General features: G+C 41.2%; 1 protein-coding gene across 1 annotated transcript; it reads left to right on the top strand.

Annotated features, from left to right (window-relative positions):
- Window positions 1-529: 529 nt before the first annotated feature.
- Window positions 530-16,012, top strand: MTCH2 (mitochondrial carrier 2). The gene is made up of 13 exons (XM_004682813.2): window positions 530-787; window positions 2,835-2,919; window positions 3,068-3,174; window positions 6,077-6,103; window positions 6,267-6,329; window positions 7,622-7,679; window positions 8,234-8,285; window positions 8,700-8,759; window positions 10,332-10,425; window positions 11,599-11,646; window positions 12,610-12,677; window positions 13,661-13,736; window positions 15,596-16,012. The coding sequence occupies exons 1-13, from the start codon at window positions 701-703 to the stop codon at window positions 15,680-15,682; spliced, it is 912 nt and encodes a 303-aa protein (XP_004682870.1). The 5' UTR covers window positions 530-700; the 3' UTR covers window positions 15,683-16,012.
- The last annotated feature ends 2,041 nt before the right edge of the window (window positions 16,013-18,053 follow it).

Raw genomic sequence — 18,053 nt, forward strand, 5'->3', positions numbered from 1 at the left:
TTTCTGCCACGGAATAGACAATGGCAAAGGTATTCTGGGTTCCACAGCTATGGAGCTTACACTCTAATAGAAGAAACAAACTAAATAAATCCGACTCTCACACACGTAGTAGGAAAACGGGGGTGGGGACATAGTTTAGATAGCCACCACCTTTTCTTCTGATAACACTGAATCAATGACTGAATGCAAGAAGAGCAGCTACCAGATGGTGCATTATTAGATATCAATCTTAATCTGGTTTTTGTTGCTCATTAATGTTTATGGGTCTGTTGATGATGTCCAAAGGACAAGTGCAGAAGCACAAGAATCCTTTCCCATTCTTATTATAGTCCTCTGACCTTGCCCTCGCTGTCAGGGTCACTAACGCACTCCTCACCGCTTTCCCATTCTTCTCCTCCCGGACGCTGCCGTCCTGCGCAGGCGCAAAAGAAACTGCTGCGCCCCTTGGAACGCACAAGTTTAAGACTAGACGCATGCGCACCTGGCCCATAGGCCTCACCCCGCCCCCTGCGCCAGCTCGCGTGCTCCTGCCGTTTCTCCGGGCGGGGCGGGAGGCGGAGACGAGGCGGGGCGGAGCGCGCCGGTGCGTGCGTGCGCGCGCGCCGCGGGCGGGCCAGTGAAGCCGGCGGCCCGGGCACGTGACCTGTCTGACTGGGTGGCTCGGTGGCTCCGTCTGTCTGTCCGTCCGCGGGTTGCCATCATGGCGGACGCGGCCAGTCAGGTGCTCCTGGGCTCCGGTCTCACCATCCTGTCCCAGCCGCTCATGTACGTGAAGGTGCTCATCCAGGTACGAGTCGTCGCCATTCCCTTCCCCGCCCGCCGCCCTATTCGGTCGCCGCCGCCCGCGGCGCCTGAGGATCGGTTCTGGGGCCTTCGAGTCTCCCGAGATGCTGCTCAGTCTCCGCTGCTCCTTCCTTCCCGGCTGAGACGAGTTTCACCGCCCGCGGCCCTGCCCCTGCCCCAGGGCCTTCCCGAGGGCTCGCCTGCAGGTCAGCCGGGGAGGCCGGCTTCTTCCCTGCAGCCAACTGCCGCCGCCCCGCCTGCCTGGTGGCTTCTCTGAACTTTGTTTTTTCTTCTCTGAGGTTGATCCTGGCCGGTCGCCACCTTGGGCTTCCCAGCCCCTCCCTCGCGCCTGTGTGAAATGAACACTCACCTCCTCCCCTCTCCCCCAAACTGGCCGCGAAATACTCTGTTGAAGTCGAATTTGAAAGGATGGCACGCCAACATTTTCTTTTTTCGTTCACACGTTTCTTCTTCCTTTGCTGCTGTTACTGCTGCTATTCTGTTCTGAGATTTTAGCAGCAGATACCGAGGTAGACACAAGGAGCCCATTCAGAACTGGTCATGGGGTGCTTGCTGAGTGAAATTTGGGCTGATCTACTGAGCGCTCTCCAGCAGCAGCCTTTGTGGCTCAGGACAGTGAAAACCATCTGTCTGAACTGGAAGTCAGTTCCTGGGAAAGAGTTTTAGCGAGTTAGTTTCTCATAAGCTGTAAAAGAATTTTCAGATGTGTTTTATATCCAGGGGCAAGCAGGACGGGTTTTAGCAGGTGGTAAGCCATTCCTATTCTCAGTAGCTTTTCTGAATTTCCCTTTCTTGGGTAGGTCATTCATTTTTTAAATCTTAATGGAGAGGGCACATCATTAGCTCTTGCTTTGTGCCAGGGCATGGAGCGGGAGCCGATTTCAGAACCCTGTTCTCACCTTCTGTCTTCCATCAAAAACTCACGACTCCAGGAAAGGTCACATTTCTTATTCCTGACTTGATGTGTTGCTCAGTTGACCGGTTTGGATTCGGCTTATATAAATATATAAAAAGCTGTTGTAAAATAAGTTACTTGAACCAAGAACAAAGACTCGAAAATATACTATGACATCTAAACACAGATTTGTCACATTTGGGCAAGACAGTCTCTGAGATGACAGCTTTTTGTAGTTCGGTCTGGTAGGAGCTTCCCCCTCCACCCCATACACAATTCTCCAGGACACAGGGTTTTCAAAGTGACATTCAGAGCTTTTGCCCCCCAAAATTGAACATCTTTAATCCTGATTTCATAACCTCTGTGTGATGCCAAGTAGGTTGGAGGAAAGGGAGGTTTGTGAAATTCACAAATACTCAAATTTTAAAAATAGTTGCACAGTAACACTTTCAGAAAGTCCAGACAATTTTAAGGACAGATTAAGACTCACATTAGTCAAAACCATGTCCTACAGTGTCTATTCTCTCAAGTATCCCTTTAGCACTAAATATGAAGATCCTGAGTATATTGTAGCGATAAGAAGATAATCATTAACTCTAAAATGGCCCCCATTAGATTGTTAATGACAGTCTGCTCTTTTTATATGAACGTAGCCAGTAATTATTTCCAGAGTGAATTTGCCATAATCTGCATTTGACTTTTTGACTTCTGAGTGTTTAATCTTGCTAGCCAAATAGGAAGTTGATGCTTCCTTGCTTAGTGATGCCTTCTCATTTTGTCTACATATTATAAAAATGGCCTAGAGTTTCTTTAAAAAATGTTTTGAACCTCCATAGTGAACGGTAGCTTTCTGAACACAAACGTGCCTTTCTCCTGTTTGTCCATTTGATGTTAATCTATGGCAGCAACATGGCTTACTTCATAGAATTTGAGCCAAAAGGAAACTTGGAATTTATTGAAACCAGTCTTGCCAATAGACAGAACAAAAGGCTGACAAGGAAAACATAATCGGCATTTTATCTTGTGTTAAAAAATATAACCCTGATTTTGTTCTTTATTCAAGACTTTGCAACTAAGACATTCTTGGGAGTTTGTAACTTGTATCGATTCTCATCTTGGTATCTTGTCATTAAAGGTGGGCTATGAACCCCTGCCTCCAACAATAGGACGAAATATTTTTGGGCGGCAAGTATGTCAGCTTCCCGGACTTTTTTGTTATGGTAAGTGTCTGATTTATTTGGAATTGAATGACACTGGGGAGCTGATGGGCAGGAGTTACTGAAAGAAGGGACAGGGAAAGCATGTTTCCTTGAAATTTCCCGATAGCCATTTCTTTCAAGTAGAATTAAAATCTGATTTATGTCTTAGCTCAGCACATTGCGAGCATCGATGGGAAGCGTGGGCTGTTCACAGGCTTAACTCCAAGACTGTGTTCAGGAGTCCTTGGAACTGTGGTCCATGGTAAAGTTTTACAGGTAAGAGGAAAATCAATGAATCTTCTCTTACTTTTTGATTAGCTTTTATGCACAGTTTGTTCTCATCAGGAGCAATTTCAAAGACATTTATATATTTGACCTTTGTTCCTTTTGGGAAACATGTTCTTGAAATACCAGTTCTAAATTCTTTCCTGGGAAGCAAGGGGAATTTGTGTAAAATGAAAGGATTTTGACCTGTATGACCTTCTTCCTCTGATCCAGATTATTCTGGTCGGAAATTAAATACACTTATTTGAGCCTATATGTAACTGTAGCTGGTTAAAATGTGCATTTTTTTAATGCGCATTTTTGCCCCTCTTATTTCTAGTGTTATCCTAGTACAGTGTTTTCTGTTACAGATCATTTTAAAAGTCAGGACAGTGCATATTTGTATGCAGAAGGAAGAGGGGCATTCTTGGGGTTCTGGGTGGTAATGGCAATGATTTTCTTTCATCCAGATGATGGCTATATGAATATTTGCCTTTTTAATAACCTTGAAAATTGCAATTGGGCAATGGTTCCGAAAAAAAAATAAGGTGGGGAAAAAAGAAAAGAAAAAAAAAACAACAAAAAGGAAATCAACCAGAAGGTATGGTTACTTGGGAAGGTGGCAAGAGATGAGAGGTAGAACCTGAGTTATAGCTGTAGAATTTTATTTTAAGAAGGGGAGAAATCTTAAGCAAAAGGGGTAAAATGTTACTATGTAGCTTTTGTTGTAGATACATAGTGAATTGTTTTCTTAGTTTTCCTGTTTGTTTCATAAAACATTAGTTACATTTCTTGCTTTCTTAGTGTTCTTTCTGTTTGCCATCTTTTACTCTTACTTTTTTTTTTTTTTTAAGATTTATTTATGTATACAAGAACTGGGGTACAGGCCAGGGGTGGAGAGACAGTAAGAAAATGCACCAGAGACAGAGTGGGGAGCAGAACAGACAGATAAACTGAAATACACTGCTGAGGAGAGCAGTGGGTGAGACAGGAGAGGTCTGCCGTGCCATGTGGGTCAGCTCCCTGGCCTGGAATCAAACTCTGGTTGCTGTGGCTGCGGCTGGCCAACCTCCCGTTGTGCCACCAGGGAGGGCCCTTGCCACCTTTTGACTTTAAGTGCTAAAGTTTATCATTTTTATTGTACTGGTTTCTCAACTGCACCTGTTAGAATGTAGGTCAAACCCAGTTAATCTTAGCTCTATTTATAAAGATGTAACCTGTACAACAGTTCATGGGAAGTATGGTTGAGAATATTAAAGTCAATAGGTTTTCTATTCTGTCTCCCACAGGCAGGCACCAGGGATATATTATCCTCTGTTGCTAAAATTCTTAAAAAAAAAAAAAAGTAACAGTGTATGTTTATGAAATCTATAAAGCATATAAATGCTAAATCCCAAATGTATGCTAACTACTAATCTAAATGGTGCTTGGTACCAGTCTGCCACTTTTTTTTTTTTAACCTTTAAGGTGGCTCCAATTCTAATGTTTTATTATTTGATGAACAAATCATAATTTTGTCTAACAATTAGCTTAGCTTTTCAGTCAGTCCTTTTGTGGAAGCTGTTTCACCCCTCAGTCATTGTCGCTCTCTACCCTTATCCTTGTTGTGTCATGCCTGTCTGCTGAATTTGGAAGCAACAATGCAGGTAGGCTGGGCGTCAGAGAGATGTAGTCCTAATGGCCAGTGTTTTAGTTTGGGCACAGTGAAAGTATTGGTGTTAACTAAGTGAGATTTAATGTGGAAAGGCAGTTGTCCTTTAGTCAAAGTTCCTTTACATAAAGGAAAAATAAGACACATTTGACATTCCTTGACCAAGTGTTTCATTACAGTGTGAGGCAGAGTGATAAAGAATTGCTCAGTGTCTCTGTGCAGAACAATGAGAGGCCTAGAGGAACACATCATGAAGGAAATAAGAAAATAAGTAAATAAGTAACTTATACAAAAAAAAAGTCGAATTCAGGGTTGATGAAATGGTTAACATTTAGAAGATTTCTGTATATCTGCATAAGAATTAAATTGAAATCTATTCAGAATAACGAACAGGAGAAGACAATTCCATTAGGGGAATGAAAGTGTAGAGATTGTTTTTTTTTCCTTCTATGATTTTCTTAGAAATGAATGTAACATTTTAAAACATCTGAACCTATTAGAATTCTAACCTTTGAGTTGCAGTGATAACGGTTGAAATGTGACCAAAAACACCATTTTACTTGGCTTACCTTGATGATCTTTTGCTGATGTTTTTTTATAGCATAATTCTTTTTACCAAAAAGAAGAAAAGTATTTCTTTTTTAAATCTAGTACAACTAGTACTCAATTTTCTGATTCTTTTATTTATACACTGCCCATCTCCTGTTTTTTTAAATTAACCCACAAATAATATTTCCTCTTCCAGTTTAATCTAGGCTCTTTTGGTATTCATGTTCTCTTCTCTAGGAAAAAAAAAAGTCATTTCAGAAACAGAAAAGAAAAGTCAGGCAACTTTAGCTATTCAGACTCAGCACCAATTCTCTGTTCTTTTGTACAGTGAAGAAAAGAGACTTGCCCTATTTGGAATTGGTCCTGTGATTTCCACAAGATTAGAAACCCTAGGCTTTGTTTTTACTAGCTTATTTTCTGTTAAACAGGAATGTTTAGAAAATAATGTTCTGGATTTTGTTTGATTTTCCTTAAAGTTTTCATGAGCATTTCCTGGTTACCCCAACTGACCATTATGTTAGCCTTAAAACAAGGTTACTTTAAGACATTTATTTCCTTTTGATTAATTAGAAGTAAACTGGAGCTTTGTTGCAAGAAAAAGAAAGAAAATCAGCTATTGACTTTTGTTTTCTACAAATAGTGTTTTCATTTTATGTCTTCTAGAGAAATTATCTTAACCTTAATCATCCTTTTCTTTTTTCTCTTCCTTTGCAGCATTACCAGGACTGTGATAAGGTTGAGGTAGGTTGGAACCAGTTTCTATGCCTGGGCCATGTCCCTTGTAAGGGACAAGCACTCATTTTCCCTTTCATCTCAGTGAGTGTTGGCATACAGGGTGGCCACAATTTGAATAGTCCTATTTATAACCTTCAAGATACCTGTCTTCTTTGATTTTGATTTCTAGGAGTCAGGACCTGGAAATGCACAGAAAGAAGTTTCATTTTGCTTTGACCGAGTTATCAAGGAGGTAAGGACTGAATAATATCCTGTGCTGTTTCCCTAAATCAGAATATACAGTGGAGCGGTTTTAAAATCAGGATCATCAGGCCTAGTGTCTTCAATGTCTGTTTGAAATGAAATGAAACCTTCATTTTGATTTGGGCTTTATTACATGTATAACATAAGAAAAAGAGCTGTTGCCTGCTGTTTGGGATTTTGTATTTTAAGGAAACTAATTTTGACTACTCGTTTCACCTTTAAAATTAAAGCGATTTCTACTAAAAGTCTTCTGATAAAGTTGAAAATCTCTGGCACAAACATGTTAAAATAGTGTGGCTAGTGTCTTTGTTAAATATTGTGTATTCAGAAATGCTTTTATGTTGTTCTGGATGTAGAATGCCTTTATCACCCATTTTACATACCTGTCTCTTGCCATAGGAGTTTACTTTATGCCTAATGTAATATTTACCACTTTCAGAACTAATTCTTAATTTCTTAGTCTAATTGTCTATAACAACGTCACAATTTCCCAGTAATTGCTACCTTCTGAAATATCCATCCCCAAACAAGTTATTTCTGTAGGTCAGATGAATTAACTTTATTTTCTCTTAAGTTTCATGAAGTAGAAATGTCTGTATTATATGCGTTTTGTATTTCCCTAACTGTGGTTAGACCCTGTCCCACAGGGTCTTCTTAGAACCATTGGAATAGAGGGTGAGGGATGTATTAAATGAGTAACTGAAGATAATGTTTACAAGCAAAAAGAGTAACAGACCTCTGACATTTACAGCCACGTCCAAGAACTGTGATTTTTTTTAAAGATTTATTTATTTATATATACAAACCAGAAATTTGAGGAGTGAGATTATTCACCAGATATAGAGTGGGGAACAGAACAGGCAGATCAACTAAAATACACTGCTGAGGTGAGCAGTGGGCAAGACAGAGGAGGTCTGCTGCACCCTGTGGGTCACCTCCCTGCCTGGACTTGAAGTTGTGCTGAAGCTGCTGCATCTAGCTTCATAGTGCTGTGCTTTAACTCATTGCACTACCAGGGAGGGCCCTGCTTCTGTTTCTCATATCTGTTAAATTGAAAGGACAACAGAAATATGTTCTGCAGAGAAATTTTGAGACGTAGCTATAACAGAATGTTGAAACCCACAAGTGCAGAAGCCGGTAAAATGACAGCACGTTCCTGCATCCTAACCGCAGGGCAGGAGCGCTGTATGGCTCCCTCTTACTCAGCAATGTCACCCTCATTGCTGCTTACAGGAATTTGAGTGTCATGTGTGTGAAGAAGTGTGTGTTGATTGTTTCTAGACTACGCGAGAGATGATGGCCCGTTCTGCTGCTACCCTCATCACACATCCCTTCCATGGTACGTTGACAGCTGATAACTGAAATAATCAGTTTTACTATATTTCTTTTATAACTTGGTCTCTTGTCCCCTTAAATAGGTTGATGTGGACATGCATTTAAGTGCCTTTCCTAAATTTTTTTGTTTTTGTTTGCTAGTTTTGGCTTTCATCCAGCTTATCCAGATAGCAAAGTATCTTCAGGTAGAAAAAACTTTTTTCTCCTCCTCAAGACTATCAAAATTGATCTTGATGTAGTCTTATTTATTTTTTGAAGATTTATTTATTTATATATACAAGAACTGGGGTTTAGTCCAGAGGTGTGGGAGAGGTGAGAGGATTCACCAGAAATACAGCAGGGAGCAAAACAGAACTACTGAAATACACTGCTAAGGCGAGCAGTGCGTGAGACAGGAGAGGTCTGCTGCGCCATGTGGGTCAGCTCCCTGGCCGGCTGGGAATTGAACTCATGCTGCAGTTGCTGGTGGCAGCTTGATATCGCTGTCTTTGACCCTGTGCCACCAGGGAGGCCCTGAGCTTGATGAAATTTTACAAGTCTTTTCTCTGTGTTCTGTAGTGATCACGCTGAGATCTATGGTACAATTCATTGGCAGAGAATCCAAGTACTGGTAAGTGTTGTTGTTTCCAGGTATTTAGGGAGAGCTGTTTAAGCCAAAGTATTAGAATAACAGACACTGTTATACCTTTTGGTGATGCCTGAGAGTTTGCAGGAAAGATTCCTGTATCTTACGTAATGTCATCTGTGTGCATGTGCACATACACACACCAGTAAATCAGAAGTGAATGGACACAGGTAGATTCAGGAGGTTCTCAGAGTAAGTTGCAGAACCACCAGTTCTGAAATCATCCTGACTCCATGTCAGTGACTTCTCCACTTTTCTCTCCAAATTCAACTCTGTAGTGTGAGGGGGTGGAACAAGGGAGAGTAGGTATAAACTTGACCATAGCAAAGTGATAATTTAATTTAAAAAACCTTCACAATCATCTTAATGTATTTTACCTTCCCTTCTTCTGTACCTTAGTGGACTTTGTGACTCCATAGCAACTATCTACCGGGAAGAGGGCATCCTAGGATTTTTTGCGTGAGTAAATATTTGGTTTGTGTGTATGTAATTTTGGTCTGATTAGGAAGCTTTGCTGAGAATAAGGACATGATTCTGTTCTAACTCCTGGGAAAATGTATACTTTGGGTTTACTTTATCTTAAGCACTGTTAGGACCCTCTGATTTCAGTGCTCTTGTAAAAGACCCCAAACTTTTGCTTCTCACATGTAAAATACTTGAAATGAAGATTTTGTTGTGTTTGTTTATTAATGATTTATTTATTTATACCTACAAGAGATGGGGTACAGGCCTGAGGAGCGTGGGATGAGAGGATTCACCAGAGACAGTGGGGAGCAGAACAGGCAGATTGACTGAAACACACTGCCAAGGGGAGCAGCGAACAAGACAGGAGACGTCTGCTGCACCATATACGGGATTGAACTCATACTGCAGTGGCTGCAGATAACTTCATAATGCTGCAACTTAACCCATTGCACCACCAGGGAGGTCCAATTTGTTTGTTTTTTTAATAAATAAGTTGATCCCAAGTTTTAGATTTTGAAAAATAGAAAAATATCTGCTGCATTTTTTCTTCCTGACGTTTTTGCATTCATTCTCTTGAATGTATTTAAGAAGAAATCAGAACAACAGAAGCTATTGTTCACTAAACAATAGCTTTTAAATTCCACGTAATTGATTTAGTCTTATCACCGATACTCTGAGACATAAGCGAAACAGTTACTGTTATTCTCATTTTAGAGATTACAAAAGAAACAAATGCTCTGGCAAGGTCATTGGCTGCCTGTCACCTAGCTGATGGGTGATAGGAGTGGCATTTGAACCCTGGTCATAGTGGTGGGGATTGTTCCACTGTTCCCTGCTGCCTTGCCTAGATCACCCGGCCCTGGAAACATGGTTTTGCATGTTTCTTATTATATTTGTATCTGCGTCATTATTTTATTATTTCCTTCATCATTCCGAAATGTCAAATAATTTAATAACAACCATATTTAAGTCTCTTCTGCACAGTAGCCAAGTTTTTGGCCTTCTTGCTTAGTGACCAACAGTAAGGTGAGCCCCTTGCCATACTAGAGAAGATAGCTGACTTGCATTTAAAAAATGGGAATGAGGACCTCCCTGGTGGCACAGCCCTCTCAAACTCTCACCAGCCACTGCAGCACGATTTCGATCCCCAGCCAAGAAGCCGACCCGCATGACGCAGCAGACCTCACCTATCTCATCCAGTGCTCCCCTCAGCAGTGTGTTTCAGGAGGTCTGTCTGTTCTGCTCCCCAGTTCTGTCCCTGGTAAATACACACACACACACACACACACACACAAAACCTTTGGCCTGCACCTTAGTTCTTCTATGCTAAAATAAAGTAAACCTTTAAAAAAAAAAAAAGGAATACAAGTCATTAGCTAATGCTCGGCTTCAAGTACAATTGTATTGACTGAATGAACTAGTTATGAGGGCTACATTTTGGCACTCGATATCTTCAGTTTCATAGACTGTTTTGAAATTTCTAATTCTTTACGAAGTGTTTGTATGGAGTGGATTTTCTCTTTACTGATCACAGGTCTTGGTTCTTATTTTTGTTTCCTTGTGTAGGGGTCTTATTCCTCGCCTCCTAGGTGACATCATTTCTTTGTGGCTCTGTAACTCACTGGCCTACCTCGTCAATACCTATGCACTGGACAGTGGGGTAGGTTATGCCCTTGAGACATGCAGGTGCTGATTTTATTGTACTCATCTGGCACTAGGTTAGCTTTACTTTGATGGCAGTTTATCATGTTCCCGGCTCATTATATTGTTAAGCATTAGCAGTCAAATTTCCATACTGTTTACCATAGAGAGATGCATGGACAAAATCCCAAATGTGTGCAGGGTAAGACCAAGCGCTCAAACACTATCTCTGGGCTATAGGAGACTACTTCTTTATTCATACCTGATTTTAGAAGCTACCATGAAGCATGACAATTTCAGGGTGTGGTGTCTGATTTTATGTGCTAATGGAAGACCTGTAAACTCTCAGTCCTGGGAAGTTTTAAGAACCAGCCTTTCCTAGGAGTGATGTTTTCCTGCCTTGGCAACTGTAGGCCTCTTTGTACGTGGGCAACCCCATAGAACACACCCAGGGGTAGGACTAAATCCAGATTGTAAGCTCTATGAGTATGGGGGCTGATTTTTTTCCACATTGTCTGCTCACACCTAGTTAAATGACTTGTCCCTCACACAGTCTATAAAGGTAGTTATGCAAGGATTGTATTTGTAGAGCTAGAGGGACAGTTGCCAATCTTGGTTTTTTTTTTTTCTCCAAAATCCTGAAGCTATTACTTTTTTTTTTTTTTTTTTAGATTATATCATAAAGGATAGATTTATTATAAAGGGAGAGAAGCACACAGGGCACTTGGATAGACCCAGCGGCAGAAAAGTGCTGTCCCGAGAGGGACAGATTTGCTGAGAGGCCTGCATGGTGGCAGTTATGTGGCCTTGAGGAGAGTGGCCTCTGCTGGGGCTGCTCAGTGAGCAGAAGCTGCGTCAGGGGACAGGTCATGGGCAGGCAGGAGGCTGCTGCCCTGCAGAGGGACAGACAGTTGGTGCAAGGAGCAGCTGCAGGGGCACAGGTGGGCAGGAGGACTGCTGCCTGAAGCCACTACATTTGTTTCTAAGCCATCTTACCGAAGTGAGGAATTTACCATTTTTCCTCCTGCCTTTTTATGCTTATACTCAGTATTTTATGTTCTCATCCTCTTAAGTTCATTTTAAGTTGTCAGACTTATAATTTGCAGATTCTGTTGATATAGTTGGGGACAATAGCTGTTACTATTGATTTAGTTTTCTTACTCATTCTAATAAAAACCTTTTCATATTTTAGGTTTCTACCATGAATGAGATGAAGAGTTATTCCCAAGCTGTCACAGGAGTGAGTTTTCAAATTCTCCTAACCTTCTAGGAATAGTTGTGCTTAATTTCTTTTAGACTTGACCTGTGTTATCACTGCCTTAAACCAACCAGATGTCTCAGGAAGGCCTCTCAGATTCATTAATGCGTGTTAGAGGTGGGGCTAACCTAGAATTCACACATCACAGTAAGAGTAATGATGAGTCCACATGGTTAGTGCTGTTCAGCTTTCAGAAGGGGTTTGTGGGCACATTTTCTCTTTCAATACATTATTTATGCATCCAACAACTCGGGAACAGGCCAGATGTACGGGGGCGACAGGGTGGGGAACAAAACAGGCAGATTGACCGAAATACACTGCTTAGGGGAGCAGTGGGCAGGACAGGTGAGGGAGAATGCGCACCATGTTGGTCACCCCTGCCTGGGGATGAGCTCATGCTGCAGTAGCTGCGAATAGCTTCATGGTGCTGCGTTTTAACATGTTGCGCCACCAGGGAGGCCCTGTGGGCACTTCTCACCACAGCTCTGCCCTCTGCAGTCTGGCCTGCTTCTCAGCTTATCCTCCCCTCAAGAAGTTCACTATCCAGTCATATGGAGTCTTGGAGTATTTGACTTCTAAAGTACTTTCCATTGTCTTAGGAGGGATTCTCATTTTTTCTTCTTTGGGGCATTTTGAAAGACTTTGTTGTGTTTAGTTGTATTTGCTTATTCTCTTAAATAATGTAGTTTAGTTTTATATGAGTATTCAATCACAGAAGAGAAGTCTCTGGCCTTTTGTTCAAAGAGTGGGTATAGTGGTATGTTAATAGGAAGAAGCACCTCTAGGCTCAAAGATGTATAATCTATAGTCTTTCCCGGTATACTCAGAGCAAACCAGCACTGGAGAATTTGACCACAGTGGCACTAGATCTTTGACTAAGAGAAAGGAAAGAGAACAAAACCTAGAATGACCTAATAACTTAGCTGTCTTTTTACCATTTTGCAGTTTTTTGCCAGTATGTTGACCTATCCCTTTGTGCTTGTCTCTAATCTCATGGCTGTCAACAACTGTGGGTAAGTACGTTGCATCTCTTCCAGGGGTTGACTGTAAGCCCAAGAGGCAGAGCAGGCCTGGTAGAGACTGGGGGAGAGCAGCTTTCCTGCCTGCCTGTGACTGTGCAGTTGCTCTATTTTTCTTTCCCTTTTCCTAATAAACCTGTCTTCTACAATGTTAAAAAAAAAGAAAGTAAGTTGGGGAGGAGTGCTGCTCTTACGAGCTTTCCTACGTGCCCCGTGCCGCAGCAGCAGCTATTTATATCATAAGCAGCTACCTTACTACCTTACTTTTTTTTATTATTATTTTTAATAATATAATTGTTTATTTTTACATCATTTTGTGCTTTTTTCTATCTCAGTTGTAATCACCATGGGTAAATTTTTATTCTCTTTTGTGAAAGTTACAAAGGTGTTTCAGGGGTTGAATGACAGTCTGCCTGTTTTTCCAAGGGCTTCTTGGAGGAGGAGTCTTAAAGACAGAGAAGTAGGAAATCTGGTCCATGGAAGCCTCTTCCTTTTCACTGTATGGGTTGGGGAGGTGGGTAATGGTGTGGACACCACTGATGTCCAACATGACAAGTGACCCTACTAACTTGAAAGAGGTTTTACGTGTGACTTAATTCAAAACACTGTCCCTGAACAGTCCCTGACACACTGTACCCTTAGATTGTTACTGCCATCAAATAGAAAGCTGTGTAGAGTTTGGAGTGCAGATATTGTGTTTCGTATCATGTTTCATTCAAATGTTTTTTGTGATTTGTAGAGCAGCTGCCACATTTTAGCTCAGAACTTATGTGAAAGGCGAGTCAAATGAATTATTGGTCTTTTTATTTTTTGTGGAGGTGTAGTGACTTATATCTGTTCGTGTCCATTATCATATTCTTTTGAACACTGCTTAGTTTTTAAATCTCTTCTCTGCTTTTTAGTCATATAATTGTAATGTTCCTGACTTTCACAATTATGTTCACGATTTTAAAACCAAGACATTTTGCCTTTTTCAGGCTTGCTGGTGGGTGCCCTCCTTACTCCCCAATATATACTTCTTGGATAGATTGCTGGTGTATGCTACAAAAAGAGGTATTTCGCTCTTGTTCTGTCTCCTTCCTTTCCTTCCCTGCTTTTTCTGTTTCACATTTCATTTTATTTTTATTAGCATCTTTGGAACTCCATATTAACTCTTGTCACTTACCCTTCAGCTAACAGTCATGTACCCTTTACAACATTCCATGTGTCATTCTGGCACAGTGGTAAAATGTACTGCTTAGGAATCATCCCTAGAGGTGACCTAGATGCCTTGAGTGATCACACTTGAATTAGAGTTTGGTAATTCAGGTGATGGCCATAATTTCATATTATATTTTTTCAAATTCACCTTTTTACAACTCTTCAGAATTTCCTCATATAGATATTTTCCCATAGTACAGATGAGAAGTCGGGAAATGAGAAGTTGTATATTTATGATACTGTGTGTCACAATGAAGTTGGTAGAGGTGATATCTTCTGCAGTCTCCCTTAGTGGATTGTTTTATCCAGACTTGAATAAGTGATATCATGTGCAACCAAAGATTCTTTTTCAGCCTAGATTTTAGTAGGAGCCAAAGTAACGGATGGGACTGTGTGCTAAATTGAACACAGTCACTTTAAATGGCCATCAGGTGAAAGCCATTTCTTAGTAGGAAGCACTTTTTTTATTTTTTTTAAGATTTATTTAATTTATGCACACAGAACTGAGGTACAGACCAGAAGTGTGGTGGGTGAGAGGCATCACCAGAGACAGAGTGGGGAGCAGAACAGGCAAATTGACAAAGTACACTGCTGAGGAGAGCAGCGGGTAGGCCAGGAAAGCTCTCTGCTATGCCATGTGGTTCAGCTCCCTGGCAGGGATTGTGCTGTAGTGGCTTTGGAGAGCTTCATAATGTGCTTTAACCTATTGCGCCACCAGGGAGAGCCCGGGAAGCACTTTTTTAAAGGATAGTAGAAGTATATGAAGACGCTCTCTGCTGTGCTTTATTACAGCATTAGTGACTTGTCTCAGGGCTCAGTTCCACAGTCTGTGCTCTGAATAGAAAAGCCTAAGTGCTGTTGTGGCTGCTTTTGCTCAGCCCACGTTACCAGCAAGCCCATCTGAATCCAGGCGGGGATGCTCGAGCCATTCCTCTGAGATCTAACATGAGCACTCTGGCTTTCACTCTGTGCTTTACACTCTAAATGGACAGTCTCCCATTATGGGCCTCATTTGAAAGGAAAGATGGCCCTTCTTTCCTTCCTTTCTAAGTAACCTCCCACTGTGGAAAAGAAACAGCAAGTATATCAGAGTATCAGACACCTCACTAAGCAATCACTATTGCAGGCACCATGCTCTGAGGTTTCCATATACTAGCTCAGAGTAAGTGAGGATGGGTACCTTTCTTTAGTATCCCATGTCACATATGGAGAAACTGGGGTTTCATATACTTAGATAACATCAGTCATATAACCTAGGGTCACACACACTGGTGTTTGGGAGAGTGACATCCAAGCAGGGCTGTCTGCCTTCAGCGTCTGCTCGTCAGTGCACATCACTATTTATGAGGTTTTGCAGGTGCTCCTGACATCTCTCACCATTTCACTGAAAGATAGATAAAAGCTAGCATTTACTGAATTTAGGGCTGTTGTAGAACTTTACATATATTGACTCACTTAATAACCTGGCTAGCAAATGGCAGATCCAGAATCCAAACTGGCGTTCTGGAAGAAATTTTTGCCTTATCCATGAAACAAAATTGTGGTTCGTTCTTAGAGAGCTCTGCCTGAATCAAAGAATGCAAATTGCTATTCTGTACTGAGTCTCAGTTTTGTCCTATTTATTTCATCATGTTTCCCAGGAGCATGTCCACTTGTATCTAATTTGAACAGGTTAGGTTTTATTTGTATTAATTTATTTTTTTTCCCTCCAGGGAAATATGAGCCGAGGAAATAGCTTGTTTTTCCGGAAAGTTCCCTTTGGGAAGACTTACTGTTGTGACCTGAGAATGTTAATTTGAAGATGTGGGACAGGGACAGTGACATTTCTATAGTCCCAGATGCACAGAATTATGGGAGAGAATGTTGATTTATATACAGTGTGGCGCGCTTTTTTAATAATCATTTAATCTTGGGAAAATGGAGGTGTTTGGTGTCTGCCTTTTGTGTTCTTTTTCCCAATGTAGCATAATTTACTACTGATATTTCCCCTTGGGTCATTCTGAAATGGGATATTTTTGCTCCAGACTCTATTTAACTTAAACAAAAAGAAAATTTACATTTTTCCCTAAATGGGCAAGCAAGTTGCCATGTGCTTTGAGTCTCATTTTAAAGCTTTGTAAAATGAAGAGTACAATCCCAAGAAGAGAAATAATTCTGTAAAACCTAAGAAAATGAATAAAGCAAATTGTGTCCCAGGGAGGTTATGAATTACCCTTTCTTCAATAGACCCTAAAAATTCAACATCCTCCAGTATATGCTGCTCAGTGACATTTGATTAACCTTGTGTCTCATACTTCAGAAAGAGGACAAAGCATTGCTACATTACCCTAGAAAACTCTGCAGGAGGCATCCACACCTTGAGTCCATTGTAAAATAGTAAATTGTTGCCATCAACACAAGGACAATTATAGAGAGGAAGCAAGCTATAGCAAAGCAAGATGATGGCTTTTTTCCCCAGAAGAAATTTGACATATAAAAGATGATAAGCAGAACGGCTGCAGCAGCAGCCCCGCCTCCGAGCGCTCAGTCTGCCAGTGTCTCCGCTCTGTCGTCACACTGCTCTGTCTGATTGCTCTTGTTCTTCCGGGTTCTGTTTTGTTTCTTTTTGTTGTTATTGCAGGTGAGTAATTTGTTTTTCCATTCCTATGGATGCCCTTGGAAAGTAATTTCCTATGTGGTGACGCAGACTGAACTCCACAAGGCTCTTAGGATAGAGACCACCTCGCACGTCATACCCTTAGGCATGTTAGCGATATCTTATATGTCGGAATAGAAATCACTAAGAGGAAATAAAATCAACTCAAGCATAAAACTACTCAGGCCTCTAAAAAGCAGGCTAAAATGTTCTCAAATGAGAAAGTGTATGGATTCACTTAGTTAAAAATAATCCTCTAGGCAGAAAGCACTTGATTTGCACTCAGACATCTACTGAAGCAGCAGCTCCCAGGACAGTGAGCACACAGAGGTGTCCTCCCGCCCCATGGTTAAGGAATGCAGCCTGCAGCTCCCCGCAGCTTAACGAAATGTATTTGATGTCTCTTACTTTGTCTCAAAAAGTAATGTAAATTTTATATTCTATTTAATATTGTCTGCAATTGTTTTAATAGTAAAATGTTTTACCTACTCCCTCCCCCTAAAAAAGAAATCTTCAAGTAAAGATGATCTAGGAGAATGTGCCATGTTTATTATCCTGTGGCTTCTGTGCTCTTACACGCCTGCTTATTCCTAGTTGAGAAGCTTGTCTGTGAAGAACAGCCTGCCACCAGAGGGCGCCAAGGCTTCGGTTTTTACCCACGCAAGTTGGGCTGCTGAAAATTCACCCAGGCTTTGTAATGTTCAAGTCCTCATCCAGGCAGTCTTACTGCATCCAAGCTATAGGTCCTATACCAGTGGCCCTCCATCAGATTTTATAAACGATTAACATAAGCAAAAATCAGAAGTTTATTCAGAGGCTACAAATACAGGTAGGTACTCTTTGAAATCCACATGCAAAAAATGAGCTGGCTTCATTGTAAGCATAAATACAAATTTAGCTGAGGATCGCCTGGTAGGAAACTACTTGTGCAAATGACAAGTGGCCGACCTTGGGGCTGCTCCAGGTGCTGTTTATCCCCTCCCTCCGGAGTCTGATGTTCATGAGCCTTGATGGAAGAAAAGAATGTGAGGCTTCTTAGACTCTTGGTAATAGGGTAATAGTTGTTTGGTAATAGTTGTAAGAACAGTAGCGTATAAAAGGAACCTTAGGGTGAAGGAAATTTTAAACAGAAGCCTTATATCCCAGTTTCTTACTGTTTCCTAAACACACTTTGGCATTGCTATAACTTCTTACTCTAAAAAAGTCCTTTTCCCCTCCCCATTGAAATTTTTCATACGTAGTTAGGATTCATGTCGAGTGCCATCACTTTGTGAAGTGTCGACCTCCCAGCAGGATGAGGACTTTGCCTTCAAACTCCGCTCACCAAGGCTCATGATTATAGTACAAACTAAGCTGATAAAATGCAAAGTACATCTAGCACCAAGTTCAGGGTTTACACACCAGTGCCATTCTTTAATCTATGATTTAAAACAGGCCTACTGGGTTTTACAGGAAAGTAAAGTAGCAATATAAGAAGTTCAGTTTAAGTATCATGACAGGTGGGGGAGAAGGAAGAGAGAACAGACACTGGGGAC

This window comes from Condylura cristata, unplaced genomic scaffold (genome assembly GCF_000260355.1).
Source record: "Condylura cristata isolate star-nosed mole 26May11 unplaced genomic scaffold, ConCri1.0 scaffold00015, whole genome shotgun sequence".
NCBI classification, from domain to species: Eukaryota; Metazoa; Chordata; class Mammalia; order Eulipotyphla; family Talpidae; genus Condylura; species Condylura cristata.

Coding starts and splice junctions, on each gene's coding strand:
- MTCH2 (XM_004682813.2), top strand. CDS start 701: ATGGCGGACGCGGCCAGTCAGGTGCTCCTGGGCTCCGGTCTCACCATC. Junction 788..2,834: donor ACGTGAAGGTGCTCATCCAG/GTACGAGTCGTC, acceptor TTGTCATTAAAG/GTGGGCTATGAACCCCTGCC. Junction 6,330..7,621: donor TTGACCGAGTTATCAAGGAG/GTAAGGACTGAA, acceptor GATTGTTTCTAG/ACTACGCGAGAGATGATGGC.